Below are 27,902 nucleotides of genomic sequence, written 5' to 3' on the forward strand. Positions count from 1 at the left end.
AAATAAAAGGAGACGTCTCTGGAGAAAGTGATGCTTGGACTGAGTTTTGAAGTAGGAGTAGAAGTCAGCTAGCTGAAGAAGAAAAAAGCATTTGAACAACATTCATATTGACCTGGAGGCAGAAAAAGCACATCCACTTTGGGGAACCACAAGCTGTGCATTAGGACTACAGCAGAAGTGAGAGGTTGGAGAGGACACTAGAGAAGCAGGCAGGAGATTAATGAGGCAAGACCAGGCTCTGGGAACGTAGGCAGGAAGTATGGGCTTCATTCTGAAAGTGATGGGGAGCCAATGAAGAAGGCAAGCCCAGGAGCGAGATGATCAGACTTGAGTTTCAGATTTTTCAGCTGGTGAATAAATTGGAGGGAGGCCAGACTTGGGGCAGGAAGATGAGTTTTGAGAAATTTCCAGAAACTCAGATGGTGAGAGTCTAAATCAAAGTGATATCAGAGTATATCCAATAGACGTAAGATTTCACCAGAGTGGGCAAGAAAGAGCAGCACCCCCATGGAATAGTGACTAGACAGGGCACGTTCTTGTTTTTTGTTTGTTTTGTTTTGTTCTTTGAGACAGAATCTCGCTCTGTCACCCAGGCTGGAGTGCAGTGGTGCGATCTAGGCTCACTGCAACCTCTGCCTCCCGGGTTCAAGCGATCTTCCTGCCTCAGCCTCCCAAGTAGCCGGGACTACAGGTGCATGCCACAATGCCCAGCTAATTTTTTGTATTTTTAGTAGAGACAGGGTTTCACCATGTTGGCCATCTGGATCTCTTGACCTCGTGATCCACCCGCCCAGGCCTCCCAAAGTGCTGGGATTACAGGTGTGAGCCACCGGGCCCGGCCCAGGGCACGTTCTTGTTTGTGTGTGCAGTGTGACCCCCAACCTTCCACCCTTCCACAACTGGGAAGAGGAAGCATGGGCCGGGCGTGGTGCTGGGTGATTTCTACATCTCACCTAATGTGCTCAGTAACTGTCTGAACACGTGGGATCGGCCTCATAGATCAGGAATCAGGGCTTCTGGAACTGCCCGACTCAGCAATGAAAAGGGCAGTGTTTTCTCCTTAATGCCCTAAGGATTTTTGGATCCGCTTCACTTGCATCTCTGTGAGTCCCTAGCTAACTCCTTACTTCGCTGGTTAAATATAGAACCTCTTAATCTTCTACTCACCTCATTGCCAGAAAGGTGGTACATCCTGGCTTCCTGGAGCAGTGGGAAGACCTCTGGGCACTGCCTGATGAGAGGATCTGCTTCCACCGTCTCCACAAAGTACCACGGGTCCAGAAGCGGTAAGCGCACATTCTCGAGGACGTAGGGGAGTAAGCAGAGTCGTTCTGATGGCTTGTGCCGGACCCAGCTCATCACGGTCTCAAACACCTGAGCCTCCTCTGTCACGTAAAGGTCATCACTCTTCAAGATGTGGTGCAGAGTGTCCACAGGCAGGTCAAGGAACTCCTCAGAGTTCAGAATCTGCACAAAGTTTTGAATGATGTAACTCTGAACCTGCTTCTTTAGACTGTCCAGCGAGTGTGTGTCGGCCAGCCTCAGTATTCCAACACAGTTTTCTGGGTTCAAGGCTTCAGTGAGGAAGCTGGCACAGGCATCCACCATCCGCAGGAACTGATGAAATAGAAAGGGCGGAAAGGAGGCCAGAAAATGGTGAGTCCACAAGGAGGTTTATCAGTGAGTTGTGTGTAATAGCCAAAAATTGGAAGCAACCTAAATGTCCAACAGTACAGGACAAGCTAAATACATATAATTCATTCATACGGTCGACTTAAAACAATGAGATACTTATAGGATGAGCTAAATACATACAATACATTCATACAGTTGACTTAAAACAATGAGATACTTACGGGACGAGCTAAATACATATAATTCATTCATACAGTCGACAAAACAATGAGATACTCACGGGAGGAGCTAAATACATACAGTTCATTCATGCAGTCGACAGCTCTGTAGATACTTATAACACACGTTGTAGAAAATATTAAATGAGATAGAAAATGTTTATAATGTATTGAGTTTTAAAATCTGTTCATTGGATCTGATTAAGCCTCTACATTTAATCAGCAATTTACGGGAAATACAGGGGAAAGAGGAACCTGCTAAAGACGCCATGGGAACATGATCAGCAAAATCCAGACTGTGGAAAACTCTACAAAACAACTTGTTCAGTTTCTTCAACAAATACATTACAAGGGGATAAAAGAGAGAGAGAAGGAGAGGGAGAACCTAAAGATACACAGAGATTTAAGACACATTGACCAATTGCAAAGTATGGATCTTATTTGGATTCCTGATTTAAGCAATATGTATTTTTTAAAGTTGGAGAAATGTTTACAATGACTAATATTTGGTGATAATGAAACAATTATGATTCATTTTAGGGCAATAATGGTTTCATGTTTATGTTGAAGAAAATATAGCTTACTTTTTAGAGCTATAACTGAAATATTTGCAGATAAAATGAGAAAAGCACGTCACAAATCACATGTACATTATGATCTTATTTTTATAAAGAAAACGTACACAGAATAAAGTCATAGAAAAAAGATGAAAGGACGTAGGTCAAAATATTAATGGTTGTTATCTCTTTGGGTTATCAGATATCTTAAGGCAAATTCTGCTGCAGTAGCAAACAACCCCCACGTCTCAGGGGCCTACAATAAACGTTTCTCTCTCACCCACCATGTATTCTTCACAGGGCTCTTCATTCCAGGGGCCAGGACGATGGAAAGCTCTTACCTGAGATATGCTGGTCCCATGACAGAAGGGGGAAAAGATGGCACCACACAGAGGCTTTTAAAGCTTCTGCTCAGAGGGGGCACGTGCTATATCCATTTACACAAAACCGTCCAGAGTAAGTCACATGGCAAAATTTGTCATCAGAGGAACCATAGTTCTCCCACAGAAACAGGTCTCATGGGATGGACAGGGAATATACTATATAAATAATAGAAGGTATGACACTGTAATAAGACTATGAGAATTTTTCTGTTTTTGTTTATTTATAGGTTTTATTTATTTATATATCCTTTAAAATGAATACGTACTGCTTTTGTCATTAAAAAATTAATTTGTAAAATTATTGACTGGCTCTCAGGTCCCACTTTTAAGTTATCACCATCCTCATAAAAATTCAAGTCCCTTGTGCTTGTAGGGCACTTTACAGATGACAAAGCACTATTATATCCATTATATTTTGTAATATCCATTTTACAGATGACATGTCTCAAATGCATTGGTTCATTCTTATTTGTTGTTCTCTGGAGCTTAGCTTTGAACAAGTTCAACCTCTTAGCTCCCTTTCCTGTCTACAGGACTCCTTATAGGGTCAAGTTCCTGGTGCCCAAGGGTTGATCGATTAATGGGGGGAGAGGAAAGGGGAGGCTGAGGGGGCAAGACCTGGTGGGGGAGGCCTTCTGAAGGCAGGTCCTGGTGAGAGCAGGGATGGGACAGACCTGACTGGGGAGGGATGGCAGGAGCTGTGGGGAGGAGGGCTATGGGGCCTGAAGGTTGATGGTGGGGCAGGACTGGTTCTAAGAGTGGACCAAGGTGACCTAGGCTCTGGACTTTACTCCAGAGCATTCCAGGGAACACATCCCTGACTTTTTGGATCAACCTCTATTGCAAAATATTATCTTTCTGGGTCAGATCACATAGGATTGTCAGTTTAAAAAGCATTTTTTGGGCCAGGTGCGGTGGCTCATGCCTATAATCCCAGCACTTTGGGAGGCCGAGGCATGCAGATCACCTGAGATCGGGAGTTTGAGACCAGCCTGACCAACATGGAGAAACCCTGTCTCTACTAAAAATACAAAATTAGCCAGGTGTGGTGGTGCATGCCTGTAATCCCGGCTACTCAGGAGGCTGCGGCAGGAGAATCACTTGAACCTGGGAGGCGGAGGTTGCGGTGAGCTGATGTCATGACATTGCGCTACAGCCCAGGCAACAAGAGCAAAACTCCGTCTCAAAATAAATAAATAAATAAATAAAGCATTTCTCCAAAGGTCAATGCTGAAGGGGGCCAGCCCCTCCACACCTGTGGGTATTTCTTGTCAGGTGGGATGACAGACAGAAAAGAAATAAGACACAGAGGCAAAGTATAGAGAAAGAACAGTGGGCCCAGGGGACCAGCGCTCAGCATATGGAGGACCCGCACCGGCACCGGTCTCTGAGTTCCCTCAGTATTTATTGATTACTATTTTCACTATCTCAATAAGAGGAATGCAGTAGGAGAACAGGATGATAGTGGGGAGGAGGTCAGCAAGAAAACATGTGAGCAAAGGAATCCGTGTCACAAATAAGTTCAAGGGGAGGTACTATGCCTGGATGTGCACGTAAGCCAGATTTTTGCTTCTCTCCACCCAAACATCTCAGTGGAGTAAAGAATAATAAAGCAGCACTGCTACCAACATGTCTCGCCTCCTGCCACAGGGCGATTTTTCTCCTATCTCAGAATTGAACAAATGTACAATCGGGTTTTATACCGAGTCATTCAGTTCCCAGGGGCAGGCAGGAGACCATGGCCTTCCTCTATCTCAACTGCAAGAGGCTTTCCTCTTTTACTAATCCTCCTCAGCACAGACCCTTCATGGGTGTCGGGCTGGGGGATGGTCAGGTCTTTCCCATCCCACAAGGCCATATTTCAGACTATCACATGGGGAGAGACCTTGGACAATACCCGGCTTTCCAGGCCAGAGGTCCCTGCGGCTTTCTGCAGTGCATTGTGCCCCTGGTTTATTAAGACTGGAGAATGGCGATGACTTTTACCAAGCATACTGCCTGTAAATATTTTGTTAACAAGGCACATCCTGCACAGCCCTAGATCCCTTAAACCTTGATTCCATACAACACATGTTTTTGTGAGCTTAAGGTTGGGGCAAAGAGGTTGGGGCAAAGTTACAGATTAACAGCATCTCAGGGCAAAGCAACTGTTCAAGGTACAGGTCAAAATGGGGGTTTCTTATGTCTTCCCTTTCTACATAGACACAGTAACAGTCTGATCTCTCTTTCTTTTCCCTATACAATACAAAGTTGGAGAAGGCCTGAATTCTGCCTCAGAACCCCATGTCTGCTGGTCTCAACTGCCGGCAGCTCTGCTCTTTGCATGAGCAACCACGAAAACAGTTGAGAACAAAGCTGCTAACACCTGTTTAGTCGTTGGCAGATTTTCAGTTCAAACACTAAAAATATGCAACAAAGATCAAGCCTCGTGAGCCCTCAGAACTGGACACCAGAACCCTATCTGGCCCTGTTCACAGAGACATCTATGATAGCTGAAAGGAAACTCACTTAAATGGTAGCCCCCAGTGCAAAATACCACGTTCACCATGCCAGTGTTTGCGTGAGGGGAAGAGGAGAGGAAAATTAAGTAGATATTTCTAGGAACTTAGACTATCTCTGGGAGGCCACATAAGACCTGATAACAGTAGTTGTCTCTGTTGGTGATAATGAAACAATTATTATTCATTTTAGGTGCAATAATGGTTTCATGTTTATGTTTAAGAAGAATCCTTATCTTTTAGACATAACTGAAATATTTGCAGGTAAAATGAGAAAAGCACTTCACAAATCATATTATGTACATTATGATCTTTTTTTTTTTTGAGACAGAGTTTTGCTTTTGTTGTCCAGGCTGGAGTGCAATGGCATGATCTTGGCTCACCACAAGCTCCGCCTCCCGGGTTCAAGAGGTTCTCCTGACTCAGCCTCCCAAGTAGCTGGGATTACAAGCATGTGCCACCACACCCAGCTAATTGTGTATTTTTTAATAGAGATGAGGTTTCTCCATGTTGATCAGGCTGGTCTCGAATTCCCTACTCAGGTGATCCACCCACTTTGGCCTCCCAAAGTGTTGGCATTACAGGCATGAACCACCACACCAGGACTATGATCCTATTTTTATAAATATATATATATAATAAAGTCACAGAGGCCAGGCACAGTGGCTCACACTGTAATTCCCATCCAATTTCAGGGAAGAAAGGGAGAATTACTTTACACTCTTCACCCCTTCCTACCCTCTCCAATTGCGTGTAAGAAATATCTACTTAAAATAGACCAACTTTCTCATTTATAGAGAAAATACTAGAAGGTAACATACAAAATGTTAGCAGTGGTTATAGATAAAGTTATTAATTTTTTTAGAGTTTGTTGTATGACAACTTTACTATACTGAGCATGAACATTATAAACTCAGGAAAAAATATGTAAAATAAACACATTATTGTGATTTTTAAAGGACACAATGAGAAAATAAAAGGTAAACACCAAAAGATCACTTACTATAGGCCAGACTCTACATACTAACTGTAGGAGTTACTCAATCCTCACCACAATGCCATGAAAGGGGTGTTTATTATCATCCCTGAGGAAACCAGATTCAGAGAAGAAATTTCCTCAGAGACTTACAGTTAATGAAAGATAGAAGCAAAGTTTGAACCAGTCATCTCTGATTCCAAAAATGCATGTTTTTTATACTATTTCAAGCTGCTCCAGGTCACATAACGTGTGTGGGGGACAAAGGCTTGGCAGATGCCAAACGTCATTTGCACATGTCACCGGGTAGCTCAGATGACCTGATCTGCCCTGACACAGGAAGGACTAGCCAACAAGATGCCAATTCCTATTCCTGCTTGGTGGCTGTTGATGAGCAAAGAAGGAAACCACAGAGGAGAATCAAATCAAGTACTGAAGCTCACATTTGTTAGAAGAAGCATTCATCTTCACTCCACCTGGCAATTGATCCATCCAGGTACCTGTGTATGGACCGAATGTGAATTAAGCATGTATTTTTTTTTTATTTTACTTTAAGTTCTGGGATACTCGTGCAGAATGTGCAGGTTTGTTACATGGGTATACATGTGCCATGGTTTGCTGCACCTATCAACCCGTCATCTAGGTTTTAAGCCCTGCATGCATTAGGCATTTGTCCTAATACTCTTTCTCCCCTTCCCCTCCACCACCCGACAGGCCCCGGTGTGTGATGTTCCCCTCCCTGTGTCCATGTGTTCTCATTGTTCAACTCCCACTTATGAGTGAGAACATGCAGTGTTTGGTTTTCTGTTCCTGTGTTAGTTTGCTGAGAATGATGGCTTCCAGCTTCATCCATGTCCCTGCAAAGGACATGAACTCATCCTTTTTTATGGCTGCGAGCATCTATTAATATTATGTAGGAGGCTCCCAACTAGTGCTGGGTGTACAGAGGTGAGCAGAGACAAAGCGCCTGTGCTCATTGAAGCTGACAGACCAGTGGAGGCGGCAGACGCTAACCAAATAATACAACACGGAGTGTGAAAGGACACTTGAGATAAATGCTATGGACCAGAGTCCAGGGAGTCCACTGCCTGAAACCAAGGACAGTCCTACTCCCACCCCTTCAATCTTCCACAATCTGGCTGTCAGTCATCACCAGGACCCTCCGTTTTAGAACCCCAGCCACAATCGCACCCATCTCCTCACCTCCTCCAAGCAGTCCCGAAGCTGCCCTGTTGCAGGGCCTTTCCACGCTCCTGCCATCCCTCGGCCTGAGCTGCCTTTCCCCATCATCACCATCTGTTATGATCCTATGCGCCTCACCCAGACAAGCCCAACTCCAGAGCCCAACTTTTTAAGGAAAGACTCAGGATACCTCACCCCATTTTCAACAGAGAAATCCCCCTGTAAGTTTACCTCAAGAAGGAAGAAGACATAAATATTATAGCCATGACTCCATCCACACAGGGCTGTTTTCTTTCTTTGTTTTTATTTAATTTAATTTAATTTTTTTTTTTTTTTTTTTTTTGAGATGGAGTCTCTCTCTTGTTGCCCAGGCTGGAGTACACTGGCATGATCTCGGCTCATTGCATCTTCTGCCTCCCAGGTTCAAGTGATTCTCCTGCCTCAGCCTCCCAAGCAGCTGGTACTACAGGGGCACGCCACCACACCTGGCTAATTTTTTTGTATTTTAGTACAGATGGGGTTTCACCATGTTGGCCATTCTGGTCTTGAACTCCTAACCTCAAGTGATCTGCCCACCTCGGCCTCCCAAAGTGCTGGGATTACAGGCATGAGCCACCATGCCCGGCCAGGCCTATTTTCTTGATTCAGAGTTATTACATCTGGGATCAATGGATCGATCTAGAAGGTCTGTGAACCCCTACAATAGTATGTGAACATTTGCACATGTGGCATTTTTCTGGGAACTTAGTTGGCAGGGGACAGGTGAGTTACTCCCTGGTATCCATCCACTTGAGTACAAAACCAACACGAGAGAGAGAGAGAGCTAAGCCAAAACAGTCAGAAAGGAAGAGAGCCAGAGTCCTGACTAGACTGTGCTTGGAACCCCACCTCTGGACATTTAAAATTCTGGGTCAATAATTATTTAAGGACTGGGCACAATGGCTTAAGCCTATAATCCCAGCACTTTGGGAGGCCAAGGTAGGAGAATCGATTGAGCCCAGGATTTCAAGACCAGCCTGAGCAACATAGTGAGACCTCGTCTTTACAAAAAATGTAAAAATTAGCCTGTTGTGGAGTTGCATGCCTATAGTCCCAGCTACTTGGGAAGCTGAGGAGGGAGGATTGCTTGAGCCTGGGAGTTCAAGTCTGCAGTGAGCCATGATCACACCACTGTACTCTAGCCTGGGTGACGGAGCAAGACTCTGTCTCTAAAAAACTAAAAATAAGAAGGAAAAGGAGAATTGTAGAGAAATCCTACCTATTCATGAAGTTCATTCCTCCTTGACGGCTTCTCCTATTCCCCAACATGGAATCCCTCCCTCCTCTGTGCTCCACTGGGCACCTTGTTTCCCCTTTTGTGGAGCACCCAGAGTACTATGGTCAGTTGAGACAAGCATCTCAAAGCAGCTTCTAGGTCATACTTGGGTATTTATTTCTAGCAGCATCTAGCACAAAGTCTGGAAAAAGGAGAGAAAGAGGGACAGAGGAAGGACATATTTATCACTTAGTATGCACCAAGATCTGTGCTAGACACGTTCCCAGTCATTATTTCACTTAACAAATAAATTTTATTTTTTAACAAGTGTATTTTATTTAACAGGTAAAAAAGGGGAGGTGTTAGAATTAGCATTTGTATAAAGGAGCAAATAGAGAATTCAAAGAGCGATGTAAGTTCACACTGCTAGGAGGCGGTACAGGTGATGCTCCAGTCAGCATCCTGGTGCCTTTGTAACTTGTTGCATTATTGAGCTAACAAAATGCCAGGAGAGTCTGAAGAGGCTTTATGAGGACAGGGGCAGGTGGGGGATCTCCAAGTTGCCTAAGTTCCTCCAAAATATACTTCAATAAACACTTGTAGTGTGAGGAGTGTAGGGCAACATCACATGATCCCAACCAATGGCTGGGAAACTGATGATGTGCAGGGCAATCATGGGAACCAGAAATGGGTTTCTTTTAAATATGCTTTTGCTTCTTCACATTCAACATTATTCAAGACTTCAGGGTAAATTTTCTGTCTCGGCCTGTCCCGATGACTCACTGAACTTGTTTGTTAGAGCTGAGAGATGACAGATAATGGCAAAAGACAGCCAGCTTCCTGTTTGGGGGGACATGTGAGCAAAAGGTTGCAGCCAGCCACCTGACTCTCAAATGAAGAGACTAAAAATACAATCAAAGAAACCACTTGAGACGTGGCTGCAGTTCCCACAAGAAGCGTCTGCCTCCAAGAGAAAGCACTGCCTGTTCCTCATCTCCACTGCCTCTGCTTCCCCGTGATGTTCTCCAAAATCTGAGGTCCTAGGGGACTTCACCCATGTGACTCCATGTCTCCCTCAAGGTGCCTTCAAATCCACGTCAGAATCACTAAAGTCCTATTTTAGTCCACATCAGCAATTCTGTTGACCATGGTGTCCAAGTGGCCTTGGCGTTATTGCAAAGGGTCTACAAAGACATTGATATTCTTACCTTCAGCTCCGACAAATCAGCATGTGTGAAGGTGTGATGAGATTAATAAAATTTAAATTTATTTCAAAGTATTTCTGAATTCATTGTAATTTTTGTTGTTGCTGTTTTTTGAGACAGAGTCTCATGCTGTCACCCAGGCTGGAGTGCATGGTGTGATCTCAACTCACTGCAACCTTCACCTCCCGGGTTCAAGTGATTCTCGTGCCTTAGCCTCCTGAGTAGCTGGGATTACGGGCTTGCACCACCACGCCCAGCTAATTTTTATATAATATTTTTAGTAGACACAGGGTTTTGCCATGTTGGCCAGGCTGGTCTCGAACTCCTGGCTTCAAGTGATCTGCCTGCCTTGGCCTCCCAAAGTGCTGGGATTATAGGTGTGAGCCACTGTGCCCAGACAATTGTAAATTTTTTGTCAAAATTTTCTTCTCCAGCAATAGACACTAAAAGTAAAGTTCCTCTCCTGTGAGGTCTGTGTTGGTGTTTAAAAGGGGTCTTCATGCTAAAAATTTGTGAACTACCATTGATTCTAATCCTCCATCCTTACCTCTCTTCCCCTCTCCCGGGTGATGCTCCAGCTCCAATCCCATGGCAGTATGCCTCACAGTCCCCCAGGAGGAACATTCTCTGCTCCCTCTAGCCACTCCTTTCAGTCCTTGATCTAGACTTGGCTGAGAAACCTGCTGGTTCCTGGAAGCCTCATGGAGTGGGCAGAAAAGGAAGGAACTAAGACCTGCAAAAGACCGGCTCACTATGGCAGGGCAGGTGTGGGAGGCAACTGTAGAAGTGGACTGGGGAAAAGACCAGCAGTGTGGCAAGCTTAGTCAAGATTCAATCAGCAAACAGCCCCTGAGTTTCCAGAGAAGATGGTGGTGGCCCCGGCAGGCTAGCAGGGCACAACAGGCAATACATGTGACCCACATATTCAAGGGGCAAGTGGCATGGCTGGAGCTCAGTGATTCAGCCCAGCGATGAGGTAAGGACCAGGGAGAAACACTGTTGTAAAGATTAAGTAGAATGATTGCATCTCGGACATGACTGATGCTTAGCGTGTGGTTTGTGTGTGTGTGCGTAGGGCACAGGAGCAGGAATGGAAGCAGAAGACAAGTGCTGAGAAGCAGCCCCATGAACGCAGGCAGCTGCAATAGGTGGGGTGGTGGGTAGGGAAGGCTGAAACAAGTCCACTTCCAGGTTCTCTCCGCCTGGAATACTTTTCTCCCAATCCTACTGCCGCCATCCTTTGAGGTCCAATTCAATGTCCCCTCCTTTCTGCCTTGGGCTGTACTTGGTTTGCCCAATGGCTGGGGGCTCATTGAGAATCTTTCAGGGATAGTGGAGAGAAGTGGATATATAGAGTTGGAAGTTCTGGGTTTACTTGAAAACTCTACCCATAGCTCCATCACTTGATGAGCTAAACACACTCTCTCTCTCTCTCTATCTCTCTCTCAGCTGGTTTCCTCATCTGGGAAGTGCTGAGAACATAAAACTCACCTTGCAGGCTCACTGTGAGGGTTCTACCTCGCCTGCTCGCCCACAAAGACATGGTCAACATCAAATGGGATACATAGGGGACAAAATTGCTACAAAAATGTGATCTGTACTCCACATTTTTAATCTTCATTTTCTCCTGACAGCTTCTCACAAAACACCTTGCACTTAGAACATGTTCAGTAATTTGTGGTAGTTAGGGAGCAGTTAAAGTCAGAACCCGGTAGCGATATGGATTTTCATTACAATTAAAAACCCCACACCCCACTTCCTGTATTTTACAACCTATAGGCAGCAACTGAGCACAGGCTTACTCAGGGAAGGGGTGATAGAGCAGGCAAAAGAAGATTATTCTTGGCTTTTGAGTTTCTAAATAGACTTTCAGAACTTAAACTAGAGAAGTGGTTTTGAAAGAAATACCAGTTAGTGGTAAGAACCTAGCCCTTCCAGCCTCAAAAGCCAGAGTCCTAAAGAGTATGGGTACAAAGTTTATACCAAAACAGGAGATGTGGGAGAATGGATGACAAAGCAAGAGTCAGCTTTTCCCACCCTGGAGGCAATAAAGATTCCCAGGCAAGGAAGAGGGACAAGAAAGAGATTGTCTAACAACAGAGTGAGAAGCAGGGGTGGGTTCCCAAGATGATGCCTTGCTTCCCATCCCAGGCCAAATCTCCAGAGTGATGGGGATGCTAAACGTCCCTTATAGGTTGTGAATCTGAGAACAAAGGAACATGTGCCTTGATCTCCGAGCTGAAAGCAGAAAAGCAGCAGTCCAGTATGGCGGCAGCAGATGAGATGAGAGTGTATTGTTTCCAGACAAAGGGGCCCTGTGGCAGTTGCTCCACATCCCCTGTAGCTCTGGATTTGTAAAGGAGAGGGAATGAAAATGTCTTGTGTCCTGAGAGACACACAGATGTAGCTGAGAGGATTGGCAGACCTGAAGAGGCTTTGCAAACAGGACAGAGAGAATACAAAGTGGCCCGCAAGGACCGATGACCAGAATCAGGTAGGACTGGGGACTTGTTGATGTCAGTGAGAAAGGAATGAAAAATCAGAGAGAGACTGATGGGAACACAGGTGCTCCAGTGGGTGCCACATGGACCAATAATGCAAATGACCATGGTAAGCCCAGGACAGATGCCTCTTTTTTCAATGCCCTGACACTGTATAAATGTCCCCTGGAACTATGTAAGCAACCTGAATCCTGAATCGATTAAACTTTCCTGTGTCACTAACTGTGATTTCTGCCACTGGTAGAATGAGAGCTCAGGATAGAAATTAAGTTCAATGATAGAAAAATAATAGGTTTGGAGGACCACAGTGGCTCATGCCTGTAATTCCAGCAATTTGGGAGGCTGAGGCAGGAGGATAGCTTGAGGCAAGGAGTTCGAGACCAGCCTGGGCAACAGAGCGAGACTTTGTCTCTAAAAAAAAAAAAATAATAATAATAATAAAAAGCCAGGCATAGTGGTGCATGGCTATATGCCCAGCTACTTGAGAGGCTGAGGTAGGAAGATCTCTTGAGCCTGGGAGTTCAAGGCTGCAGTGAGCTATGATTGTGCCACTGCACTCCAGCCTAGGTGACACACCAAGACCCTGTCTCAAAAACAAACAAACAAACAAGAAAACAGAAAAATAGTAGATTAAATCACATTCTTTTTGATACACTTGAGTTTGTAGCCTAAGGTTCAGACCCTCTATACTAGTTAGGACTCAAAAAGAACAATAGGAAATTCAAAAGCAGGCAAAACTAACCCACGGCAAGAGATGCTAGAGCAGTAGTTAGCGTGGGAAAGGACTGGCTAGGGAGGCTGTGAAGGAAAATTCTGGGATGCCAGGGCTGTTGTCATTGTTCATCTGACTGGTGTTTGCATGGTGAAATACACATGTGAAAAATCATCAAGCTGGAAGCACTTTAAGAAGTGCACATTTTACTAAATGCCAGTTATACCTAAAAATAAAAGCATAAACAATTGAGATCAAACACCGAGAAATATAAAGAAAAAAGAGATGTTAAATGGCCAGCAGCAGACTCATTCTGGGGATGCTTGGTGGTGAAGGGGGCCAGCTCCTCCACACCTGTGGGTATTTCTCATCAGGTGGGACGAGAGACTGAGAAAAGAAATAAGACACAGAGAAAAAGTATAGAGAGAGAACAGTGGGCCCAGGGGACCGGCGCTCAGCATATGGAGGACCCGGGCCAGCACTGGTTTCTGAGTTTCCTTTGTATTTAACGATCACTGTCTTTACTATCTCGGTGAGGGGGATGTGGCAGGACTATAGGGTAATGGTGGGGAGAGAGTCAGCAGGAAAACATGTGAGCAAAGATCTCTGTGTCATAAATAAGTTTAAGGAAAGGTGCTGTGCCTTGATGTGCATGTAGGCCATTTTTATGTTTGACTTTACACAAGCATCTCAGTGTAGTAAAGAGCACTATTGCTGCCAGCATGTCTCACCTCCATCCATAAGGCGGTTTTCTCCTATCTCAGTAAATAGAATGTGCGATCGGGTTTTACACCGAGACATTCCATTTCCAGGGACGAGCAGAAGACAGATGCCTTCCTCTTATCTCAACTGCAAAGAGGCCTTCCTCTTTCATTAATCCTCCTCAGCACAGACCCTTTGCGGGTGTCGGGCTGGGGTACAGTCAGGTCTTTCCCTTCCCACGAGGCCATATCTCAGGCTGTCTCAGTGGGGAGAAACCTTGGACAATACCCAGGCTTTCTTGGGCAGAGGTCCCTGCGAACTTCCGCAGTGCATTCTGTCCCTGGGTACTCTCGAGACTGGAGAATGGCGATGACTTTTACCAAGCATACTGCCTGCAAACACATTTTTAACAAAGCACCTCCTGCACAGCCCTAAATCCATTAAACCTTGAGTCAGCACAGCACATGTTTCTGTGGGCACAGGGTTGGGGCTAGGGTTACAGATTAACAGCATCTCAAGGCAGAAGAATTTTTCGTAGTACAGAACAAAATGGAGTTTCTTATGTCTACTTCTTTCTACATAGACACAGTAACAGTCTGATCTCTCTTTCTTTCCCCTACAGGTGGCTCCAGGCATCCAAGCTTCCCCAGAGGGTGCTGGGCCAGTCTTGCCCCCGACACACTTGCACAGAGCACTGCTGGTTCTCAGAACATTGCACTGGGCAGTCCTGCCTGGGGACACCCTCCCCGGAGGCCCTAGCTGCCTTCAGGGTGATGGCTTGTTTCAGGTGTCACTCTGAGGCATGGACAGAGCATGTGCAGTGGAGAACACACAGGCTACGCACAGGACCACAGGAGTCAAATCCAGGCTCCCCTCTTACTAGCTGTGAAGACTTGAGCGTTTCCTTAACATTGCTGAATTTTGTGCCCCTCATCTATACATTGGGGGTAAAAAGACCTACCTGATTTTTTTTGGGGGGATGGAGTCTCACTCTGTCATCCAGGCTGGAGTGCAATGGTACAATCTCAGCTCACTGCAACCTCCGCCTCCACATTAGGAGAATTGCTTGAAAAGCAATTCTCCTGCCTCAGCCTCCCAAGTAGCTGGAACTACAGGCGCCCGCCACTACACCTGGCTAATTTTTGTATTTTTAGTAGAGACGGGGGTTTCACCATGTTAGTTAGGCTGGTCTCGAACTCCTGACCTCAGGTGATCCGCCCGCCTCCACCTCCCAAAGCGCTGAGATTACAGGCGTGAGCCACTGTGCCTGGCCAGACTTACATGACTTTAAACAATGTAGTTCAGGCAAAATAGCTGCTACCGGCTGGGTACGGTGGCTCAGGCCTGTAATCCCAGCACTTTGGGAGGCCAAGCCAGGTGGATCACCTGAGGTCAGGAGTTCGAGACCAGCCTGGCCAACATGGTGAAATCCTGTCTCTAATAAAAATGCAAAAATTAGCTGGGTGTGGTGGCGCATGCCTATAATCCCAGCTACTCAGGAGGCTGAGGCAGGAGAATCACTTGAACCCAGGAGCCGAGATGGCGCCACTGCACTCCAGCCTGGGCAACAGAGCAAGACTCTGTCTCAAAAAAAAAAGTTGCTACCTGGTGAATGCTCTGAAAAGGGCCACTGTGGCTGTCATGTGGGCCCAGTAGACTAACCCTGATTGCATAATGCTTACAGTAGCCACATAGCAACACTGGTTGACCAAATGTAAGTGTGAGAGGGAGTGCATCAAATAGTCAACAGGCTGATTTTATGTAGATGATAGCAAGGAAATAATCCAGCCGGTTTTCTTGCCTAGATTGACTGGCTTCTATGGTGTTGAATACATATAATCTATGAGTCTCTGTCCATGACAACAGAAATTCATGTGTGTACATAGTATATCATAGCAGGTGCCTGGCATTTTATAGGTGCCTGGCACTTCATCGGGCACCCATAAAATGAAGCAATTATTAGTATTAGCCTGTGAAATATTTCCTCCTCTCTTGGCCCACACCATTTCCAAGAGCCAGTATTGGGCTTCTTAGTGTCGCCTGGAAGGAGACCAAGTAATTTCTGCTGGAGTCTTGAGCAGTTTTTTTTTTTTTGGTTTTTTGGTTTTTGTTTTGAGATGGAGTCTCACTCTGTCACCAGGCTGGAGTGCAGTGGTGCGATCTCGGCTCACTGTAACTTCCGCCTCCTAGGTTCAATTGATTCTCTTCTGAGTAGCTGGGACTACAGGCGCATGCCACCACACCCAGCTAATTTTTCTATTTTTAGTAGAGACAGGGTTTCACCATGTTGGCCAGGATGGTCTCGATCTCCTGACCCCGTGATCTGCCTGCCTCGGCCTCCCAAAGTGCTGGGATTACAGGCGTGAGCCACCGCGCCTGGCCTCTTGAGCAGTTTTTGAGAAGTCCTTATATCCAGCTAGTAATGAACAAGAGTGACACACTCATTAGTGCATTTATTCACATATTCATGTATTCTACCAATATTCATAGCATGCCCGCTATGTCTCAGGCATTGGATAAGCCAAGGAGCCAACCCAGGCCATCAAGTCAGCCACTGACCACATGGCTGTTTCATCCGCATTAGCCTCACGCGCACTCATCCTATCGTAAACAAAAGCAATCCTAGGGAAATAAGCAACGCTGGACCTTCACCAGTGTCTCCTGACTGCCACCATGTCACTGCCCCAGAGGGTTCTGTGGGAGCCCCTCATGGGCTCTTCTCAGGCCCAGGCCAGATAACCAAGCTCCCACTCCAGCATCCCCCTTTTTCCTCACTTTGGCCGCGGGACTTAGCCTGGTTTTCTTCTCCTAAGTTGCTGCGTCTAACCAACTGTTATGTACCGTAGGGATCCTTACATCCCAGACCAAATGCAGGGTGAGAGTGGTCTCCCTGACCTCACATCTTCTTGCTGCCTGCAGATAAGCTCCCAATCCCTTACTCTTTCATGAGTTGGGTTTTTTTCTGTAAGTTTTTGGGGTACAGGTGGTATTTGATTACATTTCATGAGGTGTTTTGTTTTGTTTTGTTTTAAATGGAGTTTCACTCTGTCACCCAGGCTGGAGTGCAGTGGCGCAATCTCAGCTCACTGCAACCTTCCCCTTCCGGGTTCAAGAGATTCTCCTGCCTCAGCCTCCTGAGTACCTGGGATTACAGGTGCCCACCACCACACCTGGCTAATTTTTTATATGTTTAGTAGAGACAGGGTTTCATCATTGGGCCAGGCTGGTCTGGAACTCCAGACATCAGGTGATGCACCTGCCTCGGCCTCCCAAAGTGCTGGGATTACAGGCGTGAGCCACTGTGCCCGGCCTCATGAGTTTTTAATAATAAAAATGAAAGTAACAAACATGGCAAACTTCTCAAACAAACATGGCAGTGCCCTGATTGAGAAATCACTCTCCTTCAAGATGGAAAAATTTTGCCAAGTCCTTACAGTCGTTGTCCCAGGTCCATAGTTTGGGGCTGGCTTGCTTACCTACAACTCAGAAGCCTGACGGTCCAGTTAAGGAAAGGGAGGCCCTTGGCTTCTCTAGAGCCCCTACTGGGTGACATTCATTTCAAAGATCCCACCTCATGTGAGAACAGATCCCTTAGGCCTTTCCTCTTAGATGCTTCTCTTCCTTTTACCTTTCCAAAAACTAGTTGGGGAAAATGTGTTTCTCCTCATGATTGGCCAATACATTATGGCCAGATGATTGCAAAGTTCTTCTAGTGGGCAGATCAATCAGTACCTGCCACACCCAAAGTTTCCTCCTAAAAGAAATTGTCCTGTTTCATGGCATTGCTGATTAGTCTGTAGACCCAAGGCACCCACGCTGTAAACTGGCCAGCAGCTCATGACGTTGCCTGGCCTGGTAGGAAAAGCTCTTCCCAAACAGCGATAGAGCTGATTGGCTTGGTTATCAGATTGTCTCTTCCTGGACCAGGAAATTCTGGGAGAGAAGCAATTGGTGGGTAACAGGAAGACACTAAGAGCAGCTGAGTCACACCAATGGTGTGAAAATTAAGAAGCGTTTATTACTGGGTGGGGCGGGGAGCACCGAGATAATCTGATTCCTGTTCATTTCAGTCCCACAGAGGCGATACTGACTTCTGCAGATGTTCTAAAAGGACCAGATAAAATGCCATCACTGGCACACTTTTCTCTACCTATAACCCTGAGTTAATTAAAATAAAGCACCGATTCATCATTCTAATCATGTATCATATGAACATGATAAAAAAACTTTTGGCTGGGCATGGTGGTTCACGCCTGTAATCCCAGCACTTTGGGAGGCCAAGGCAGGTGGATCACAAGGTCAGGAGTTCGAGACAAGCCTGACCAACATGGTGAAACCCTGTCTCTACTAAAAATACAAAAATTAGCCGGGCATGGTGGTGCGTGCCTGTAATCCCAGCTACTCGGCAGTCTGAGGCAGGAGAATCGCTTGAACCCAGGAGGCGGAGGTTGCAGTGAGCCGAGATTGCGCCACTGCACTCCAGCCTGGGCAATAGAGTGAGACTCCCTAAAGGAAAAAAAAAAAACACACACACACACACACACACACACTTTTAAACATGGTCTCTTACAATCCTAACCCAGGGGGGAAAAACGTTTAGGAATGCTTTAGGGAAATGTTCTCATAGCTCAATGTCAGCCCCGTTTATCCAAGGCACAAACTCTCCAAAGTAAAGTAAAAACCACACAACCGATGGGAAGAAACTTCCATTCCTGGAAATATGCTGTACTTTAAAAACATCATCTCATCTAATCTCATAATAGCTCTCCCTGGAAGGTGGGATGTTTATCAGCCTAATTTTACAAATGAAAAATCTGAATCTCAGAAAATTTAAGTAACTGGTCCACAGCCACATAGCAAATAAGTGACTGACCCAGGGTTTAAACCCAGGTCTGCCTGCCCATGTTCTTTCCACTCTGCCACTCCACCTTATAAGAGATCATTACCAATAACTGAACATGTTTCACATCTAATGTGACCCCAACAATATTAGGCTGCCATTGAGAAGAACAAGGTAGTTTCCATGAACAGACCTGTGGCAATGCCCAAAATAGAGTGTGAAGTAAAACTAGTAAGATGCAAAACAGGATGTATAGTGTGCCTACGTCGTGTTAGAAAAAATGGAGGCCTGAGTGGGAGTGATATGCATATATAGACTGCTATATATATTCATATATATATGGATATATACATATCCATATGCATGGGATATGAAGAACAGCAGGACACTGCAAGCAGGCAGAGTGTCATTGCTTCCCTTCCGGATTTCTGAATTTGGAATGGGAGTATGTTTCAACCATTCAAAAGAATAAATAATTTTTTGCCAGGTGTGGTGGCTCATGCCTGTAATCCCAGCACTTTGGGAGGCCGAGGTGGGTGGATCACCTGAGGTTGGGAGTTCGAGACCAGCCTGGCCAACATGGTAAAACCCCCTCTCTACTAAAAATACAAAAAAAATTAGCCAGGTGTGGTAGCACATGCCTGTAATCCCAGCTACTCGGGAGGCTGAGGCAGGAGAATTGCTTGAACCCAGGAGGCAGAGGTTGCGGTGAGCCAAGATTGCGCCATTGTACTCCAGCCTGGGCAACAAGAGCGAAACTCCAGCTCAAATAAATACATAAATAAATAAATAAATAATTTTTACAAACCACAAAGTTATTTCAACAACCTATAAACTTCTGTCCCTTATGATGCCTTGAAGCCTGAATATGACCCCAGTTTTCTCTGTCTGAGACTTCATAGCAAGTAACCCAGAGTCAACAGAAATCAGTGGGTTAAATAGATATTTGGAAGCCTACAGCAATCTTCTCTTATTTTCTTAAGAATTGACACTTATAAGGAAACTGAGTACAATCGCTTCAGAAAGAAACTTGCTAAGTTTTGCCTAGAAAGTAAAAGATATTTGGGATTTTTTGAGGCAAGGGATTACCAGAATAGGGAAATCAACAACAAATAAAGCTCACTCTGTCTCTGCACCATGTCTGTCCTCTCCCACTGTTCTCATTAAAACCAACATCACTATGGAAGTTCATCACTTGAGAGAAAATTAAAAATGAGGCAGGGGGTGAGGGGAATGGAGAAAAATACTTTATGCCAAGTGATTCTAAGTATATTAAAGTTGGCCAGGCACGTTGGCTCATGCCTGTAATCCCAGCACTTTGGGAGGCCGAGGCAGACGGATCACTTGAGGTCAGGAGTTCAAGACCAGCCTGGCCAATATGGTGAAACCCCATCTCTACTAAAAATACAAAAATCATCTGGGCATGATGGCATGCACCTGTAGTCCCAGCTACTCAGGAGGCTAGGGCAGGAGAATCACTTAAACCCGGGAGGCGGAGGTTGCAGGGGGCCAAGATGGTGCCATTGCACTCCAGCCTGGGCATCACAGCGAGACTCCGTCTAAAAAAAAAAAAAGGATATTAAAGTTGTAAACAATAACAAGACTAAATGAAATTGAATAAGGATATGATCAAGCAAGGGAAGGGCTAAAAATGCACACCAAAGACAAAAGTCTTCCAGGAAATGATCAATAGCTATGACTAAATACTAGTTTCAAACTTTTGTACGTTAAAAAAGCTATATTTTAAAATGATGATTCAAGTGACTAGTAGGAAAATGTCTGAAACATACACTACAAAAGATTATAGTCTTTACTATTTAAAAAGTTTTTATAGCTCTTTTGAAAAGCCACCCAAAACTGAAAGGAGAACAGAAAACAGAAACATAAACACCACCCTGGATGAAACCAGGAGACATCAGTAACCTCAAACTACAGAAGAGCCACTGGCTCCAATTAAGCTTCTGCAAGTTGTACTTATTGTTCTTGGAGTCAGGATCCATGCGTAGGTTCTAGGCACAAAGCTCCCCTGGCTTCATCTTACTAAGGAGTCAATGCCCTATCTCACTCCCTCTCAGAAATTTTCCAAAAGAGCATCTTCTAACTTTCAAGTAAGCACAAACCCAGCTAGGGGTGTGTGTGTGTGTGTGCGTGTGTGTGTGTGTGTGTCCATGTCCCAGGTACAGGCTTGGGAGCTAGACCAGGTCTGGCCTCTGGAGAATTACTGCATTCACCTGCTTCAAAGAAGAGCACTAAGCCAGTTTGTTCACACACCTGGAAGAGGTTAGCAGCCTCCAGGACCCGCTGGACATTCTGCTTGGTGATCAGCGCCTTGCTGGTGTATGTGTAGTCCAGGAGAGTGTGCATGGTCTCAGCATCAACCCCTTTAATAATGATCCTTTTCTCATACTTTTCCTTTAAATCGTTGCAAAACATGGCCCTGGAAGAGAAATGTGTGAATGTCAATCATACCAGGACCCTCGGTTCCAGGCCTAAGGAGATCCCCTTTCAGACTCATTGGCCCTCACGGAACAGGGGGTTTCCCAAGGTCAGGTCCTGGGCTGGTGGCTCTCTGTTCTCCAGCACCCCCCATGCACTAGACATTTCATCAATACTTACCGAGCTGAACTGAACTGCCCTGCTCCTCCATGCCCGATTGTGATCCCCAAAGTCAGTCCCAGATCTATTTTATTGGCTTTTATTGGCTGAAAGTGCAGGAGATTCATCTGAGGGCATTGTGGAATCCCCAAGCTTCATCTTTTCTCTTCCCCCCAGCACCCAAACAGGGCATCTGACTCTCACACTAGCTCTCGTATGGCCTGGAGCCTGGCGCCACATTCTGGCCTGGCCAGCTGAGGCCCAGATACCTGTTAGAAGTGCAGGTGGCTCCTGTAGCTGCCTCTCACCCCCGCAGCTGAACCCAATGTCCGCAGATTCCCAGATGCAGCTGGAGCCTTGAATGCCCTCATTTCAGGCCTCTGTCTCGCCTCTGGATTCTGCCTTTCCTGCTCCCTCCCCAGGACTGGACTTCCAGATATTTAGCCGCCATCTTGGCAGCAGGGGAAGAGGATAGAAAGGATGTAGGTTTTATCATAGCATTGGATGGACCAGGATTTGAACACCAGCTCCACCAACCCAGGAGTTGGACAGGTTATTTAATCTCCATGACCTTCTGTTTTCTCATCTGAAATGGGGATTTTAATAGCTATTTTTAAAGTTTATTGTAAGGATTAGGACCCAAAGGACTATAAATCATTCTACCATACATATGTGTACGTTCACTGCAGCACCATTCACAACAGCAAAGACATAGAATCAACCCGTGTACGTTCACTGCAGCACCATTCACAACAGCAAAGACATAGAATCAACCCGTGTACGTTCACTGCAGCACCATTCACAACAGCAAAGACATAGAATCAACCGTGTACGTTCACTGCAGCACCATTCACAACAGCAAAGACATAGAATCAACCCGTGTACGTTCACTGCAGCACCATTCACAATAACAAAGACATAGAATCAACCCGTGTACGTTCACTGCCGCACCATTCACAATAACAAAGACATAATAGAATCAACCCGTGTACGTTCACTGCAGCACCATTCACAGTAGCAAAGACATAGAATCAACCCGTGTACGTTCACTGCAGCACCATTCACAGTAGCAAAGACATAGAATCAACCCGTGTACGTTCACTGCAGCACCATTCACAGTAGCAAAGACATAGAATCAACCCGTGTACGTTCACTGCAGCACCATTCACAATAACAAAGACATAGAATCAACCCGTGTACGTTCACTGCAGCACCATTCACAATAGCAAAGACATAGAATCAACCCGTGTACGTTCACTGCAGCACCATTCACAATAACAAAGACATAGAATCAACCCGTGTACGTTCACTGCAGCACCATTCACAATAGCAAAGACATAGAATCAACCCGTGTACGTTCACTGCAGCACCATTCACAGTAGCAAAGACATAGAATCAACCCGTGTACGTTCACTGCAGCACCATTCACAATAACAAAGACATAGAATCAACCCGTGTACGTTCACTGCAGCACCATTCACAATAGCAAAGACATAGAATCAACCCGTGTACGTTCACTGCAGCACCATTCACAACAGCAAAGACATAGAATCAACCGTGTACGTTCACTGCAGCACCATTCACAACAGCAAAGACATAGAATCAACCCGTGTACGTTCACTGCAGCACCATTCACAATAACAAAGACATAGAATCAACCCGTGTACGTTCACTGCAGCACCATTCACAACAGCAAAGACATAGAATCAACCCGTGTACGTTCACTGCAGCACCATTCACAGTAGCAAAGACATAGAATCAACCCGTGTACGTTCACTGCAGCACCATTCACAGTAGCAAAGACATAGAATCAACCCGTGTACGTTCACTGCAGCACCATTCACAATAACAAAGACATAGAATCAACCCGTGTACGTTCACTGCAGCACCATTCACAATAGCAAAGACATAGAATCAACCCGTGTACGTTCACTGCAGCACCATTCACAATAGCAAAGACATAGAATCAACCCGTGTACGTTCACTGCAGCACCATTCACAATAGCAAAGACATAGAATCAACCCGTGTACGTTCACTGCAGCACCATTCACAATAACAAAGACATAGAATCAACCCGTGTACGTTCACTGCAGCACCATTCACAATAGCAAAGACATAGAATCAACCCGTGTACGTTCACTGCAGCACCATTCACAACAGCAAAGACATAGAATCAACCCGTGTACGTTCACTGCAGCACCATTCACAATAACAAAGACATAATAGAATCAACCCGTGTACGTTCACTGCAGCACCATTCACAGTAGCAAAGACATAGAATCAACCCGTGTACGTTCACTGCAGCACCATTCACAGTAGCAAAGACATAGAATCAACCCGTGTACGTTCACTGCAGCACCATTCACAATAACAAAGACATAGAATCAACCCGTGTACGTTCACTGCAGCACCATTCACAATAGCAAAGACATAGAATCAACCCGTGTACGTTCACTGCAGCACCATTCACAATAACAAAGACATAGAATCAACCCGTGTACGTTCACTGCAGCACCATTCACAATAGCAAAGACATAGAATCAACCCGTGTACGTTCACTGCAGCACCATTCACAGTAGCAAAGACATAGAATCAACCCGTGTACGTTCACTGCAGCACCATTCACAATAGCAAAGACATAGAATCAACCCGTGTACGTTCACTGCAGCACCATTCACAGTAGCAAAGACATAGAATCAACCCGTGTACGTTCACTGCAGCACCATTCACAACAGCAAAGACATAGAATCAACCCAAATGCCCACAAGTGGTAGACTGGATAACGAAAATGTGGTACATAAACACCATGGAATACTATGCAGCCATAAAAAAGAACAAGATCGTGTCCTTTGCAGGGACATGGAAGGAGCTGGGGGCCATTATCCTTAGCAAACCAACACAAGAACAGAAAACCAAATATCTCATGTTCTTACTTATAAGTAGGAGCTAAATGATGAGAGCACATAGACACATAGAGGGGAACAACACACACTGAGGCCTATCGGGGGGTGGCGGGTGGGAAGAGGGAGAGGATCAGGAAAATACCTAATGGGTACTAGGCTTAACACCTGGGTGATGAAATCATCTGTACAACAACTCCCCATGACATAAGTTTACCTATATAACAAACCTACATATACCCCTGAACTTAAAGTAAAAGTTTAAAAAGGAGAGATTTAGAGATTTTTTTTTTTTACCCCATGCCAGGCTCATACGTGAATGTATTGTACTTCTTGGACTTTGACATTTAAACTGTTGGTCCTTCCCAGGGAATGTGTGAGCAATTTTATTTATTTTTAAGATGCATGTAACTTAACCATGCTCTGAAAAGATTTCTGGAACTCTGGAAACTTAAATGGTACCTAAAATATAGCAAGAGTGCATGAATTAAAAGTAGGTGAGGGGCTGGGCATGGGGGCTCATGCTTGTAATCCCAGCACTTTGGGAGGCCAAGGCAGGTACATCACTTGAAGTCAGGAGTTCAAGACCAGTCTGGCCAACATAGCGAAACTCCATCTCTACAACAATACAAAAACTAACCAGTCATGGCTAATTGCTTGAACCTGGGAGGCGGAGGTTACAGTGAGCTGAGACTGTGCCACTGCACTCCAGTTTGGGCAACAGGGCAAGACCCCATCTCAAAAAAAAAAAAAAAAGAAAAAGAAAGGAAACTCTAACCCCCAATGTGACTCTATTTGGAAACAGGGATTTTAGGAGGTAATTAAGAAAAATGAGGTCACAGGGCTGAGGTCCTAATCGGATAGGATTGATGTTCTTATAAGAAGAGGAACAGAGACCAGAATTCTCTTGCGCATGCTGCCTCATGTGAGGACTCAGCGAGAAGGTGGCCATCTGCAAGCCAGGAAGGAGACTTCACCAGAGGCCACCCATGCTAGCACTCTAATCTCGGACTTTCAGCATCCAGAATTGTGAGAAAATACATGTATGTTGGTTAATCCATCCAGTCGATGGTGTTTTGTTATGGCAACCCAAGCTGAATAAGGCACATTTTGGTACTGAGAAGTGGGTTGCTGCTGTCACAAATACTGAAAAAATGTGAAAACAGCTTTGGAACTGAGTAGTGAGTGGAGGTTAAAGGAGTTTTGAGGTGAAAGCTAGAAAAAGTCTAGATTGCCACGAATAGAATGTTGGCAGAAATATGGGCATTAAAGATCATTCTGGTGAAGTCTCCAATGGAAATGAGGAACACGTATTGGAAACTGGAGGGAAAGTGATCCTCGTTATAAAGTGGCAAAGATTGGACTAAACTGTGTTCTGCTGTTTTGCAAGAGGTGGACCTTCTGTTCTCCAGCACCAACAATGAAATTGGATACTTAGCTGCGGATACTTCTGAGCAAAGCCTGGAAGAAGCAGCTTTGTTCCTCCTACTGCATGTAGTAAAACGCAAGGGGAGAGGGGTGAATTAGAAAAAGAATGTTTAGGCAAAAGGGAACCAAAAATTAAAGAGTTGGAAAATTCTCAGCCTACTCATTCTGAGAAAAATGAGGAAGCATGTTCTGAAGAGAACACCAAAAATGTGGCTGGACTATCATTTAATAAAATGCTTATGGAATTATAGGAACAGAAAGAAACACTGTTTGAACTGAAGGGGAAGAGACAAGACAATTGAAGGAAGGCTGTCAGACTTCTTGGATTTGACGGTAAAAAACAATGAGGTACTCAGCTGTGAACATGCACTAGTTGTTTTGTTTTGTTTTGTTTTTTTGAGACAGAGTCTCACTCTGTCACCTAGGCTGGAGTACAGTGGCGCCATCTCGGCTCACTGCAACCTCTGCCTCCCAAGTTCAAGTGATTCTCCTGCCTTAGCCTCTGGAGTAGCTGGGATTATAGGCACTCGCCACCACGCCTGGCTGATTTTTGTATTTTTAGTAGAGATGGGGTTTTGCCATGCTGGCCAGGCTGGTCTCAAACTCCTGACGTCAGGTGATCCACCCACCTCGGCCTCCCAAAGTACTGGGATTACAGGTGTGAGACACTGTGCCCATCCCGCACTATTCTTCCAGAAGAGGGAAAAATTACCCTAAGGGTGATTCAGAGATAATCAGGGCCACTGCCTTGGTTCAAGAAGCCAGACAGCCTCCATCAGACACCTGGGAGTCGGGGGAGGGGTTGTTGGGAGGACTCACACCTACAGCCATGGAGGTGACACTGCCACCTCAGTGGGCCAGAAGGGAAGACAATCAAACCAAAAACGATTATTCTGAAGCCTTGAAATCTAATGGAATTTATCTCGCTAGATTTTGGACTTTCTTGGGACACATCACTTCTTCCTTCTTTCTGTTCTTTTTTTGTTTTTGTTTGTTTGTTTGTTTGTTTTAGACGGAGTCTCACTCTGTCTCCCAGGCTGGAATGCAGTGGCGCAATCTCGGCTCACTGCAAGCTCCGCCTCCCGGGTTCACGCCATTCTCCTCCAGCCTCCCAAGTAGCTGGAACTACAGGTGCCCGCCACCACGCCCAGCTAATTTTTTGTATTTTTAGTAGAGACGGGGTTTCACCGTGTTAGCCAGGATGGTCTCGATCTCCTGACCTTGTGATCCGCCTGCCTCTGCCTCCCAAAATGCTGGGATTACAGGTGTGAGCCACCACGCCCAGCCCCATCTTTCATATTTCTCCCTTTTGGAATGGAAATGTCTATCCCACAGTTGTCCCATTATTATATTTTGGAAGCATACATCTTGTCTTGTTCCACAGGTTCACAGCTGGTGAGGAATTTTGCTTTAGGATGAATTGTACTTCAAGTCTCACCCATATGTGATTTAGATGATATTCAGACAATAATCCGGACTTCAGAGTTGATGCTGGAATAAATTAAGGCTTGGGAAGCTGTTGGGATGTAACGAATGTATTTTGCGTATAAGAAGGACGTGAACTTGGGGACCAAGTATGGAATGTCATGGAGTGAATTGTGTCCACCACAAAATTCATATGTTGAAACTCTAACCCCTAATGTGAATGTATTAGGAGATAAGATTTTTAGGAGGTAATTAAAGTGAAATGAGATCATAAGGGTGGATCTCAATTTGATAGGATTCGTGTCCTTATAAGAACAGAAAGAGAGATTCCACACCCACCCCACCACTCCTGCTTACACACCAAGAAAAGGTCATGTGAGGACACAGTGAGAAGGTGGCCATCTGCAAGCCAGGAAGGGAGCCCTCACCAGAAACCAGATCATGCTAGCAACTTGATGCTAGACTTCCAGACTCTATAGAAGTGTGATGAAATAAAAATTTCTGTCGTTTAAGCCACATAGTCCATGGTATTTTGTTATGGCAGCCCAAGCTGACTAATACCAGCAGTCTGTATCCACCCCAGATCCTTATAGTTCACAAACTAGCAAGGGCATTGATTCCCAAATAACAGTCTACAAGGGGCCATAAGAGACCTACAAAGTGCTGTGGAGGCCAAGCATGGTTACTTATAGAGAAGGAAAATTCTGAAATGTGAAGATTATGGATAGGATTTCTAGGTAACAAGCACAGTGAGTAAAGCCATAAGGATGCAAGGGCATGAGGCATGTAGAGAAACTAGCAGACATGTGATTCAGTTGGAGCTCAGGGGATATGAGAGATAGGGATGAAATGATGGTCTGGAAAGATAACCTGGATCCTGCTTGTGGAG

The 27,902-nt window shown here is 45.2% G+C and overlaps 1 protein-coding gene across 1 annotated transcript in view; it reads right to left on the bottom strand.

The window, feature by feature from the left end:
• Nucleotides 1-27,902, bottom strand: part of KLHL6 (kelch like family member 6) — a 70,048-nt gene that overhangs the window by 19,335 nt on the left and 22,811 nt on the right. Inside the window, exons 2-3 of the mRNA XM_054479983.1 lie at nt 20,936-21,101; nt 1,168-1,617 (exon numbers count right to left, since the gene is read on the bottom strand). Of these exons, the coding sequence (XP_054335958.1) occupies nt 1,168-1,617; nt 20,936-21,101 (616 nt within the window). The remainder of the gene's footprint in view (nt 1-1,167; nt 1,618-20,935; nt 21,102-27,902) is intronic.

This window comes from Pongo pygmaeus, chromosome 2, assembly GCF_028885625.2.
Source record: "Pongo pygmaeus isolate AG05252 chromosome 2, NHGRI_mPonPyg2-v2.0_pri, whole genome shotgun sequence".
Lineage (NCBI taxonomy): Eukaryota > Metazoa > Chordata > Mammalia > Primates > Hominidae > Pongo > Pongo pygmaeus.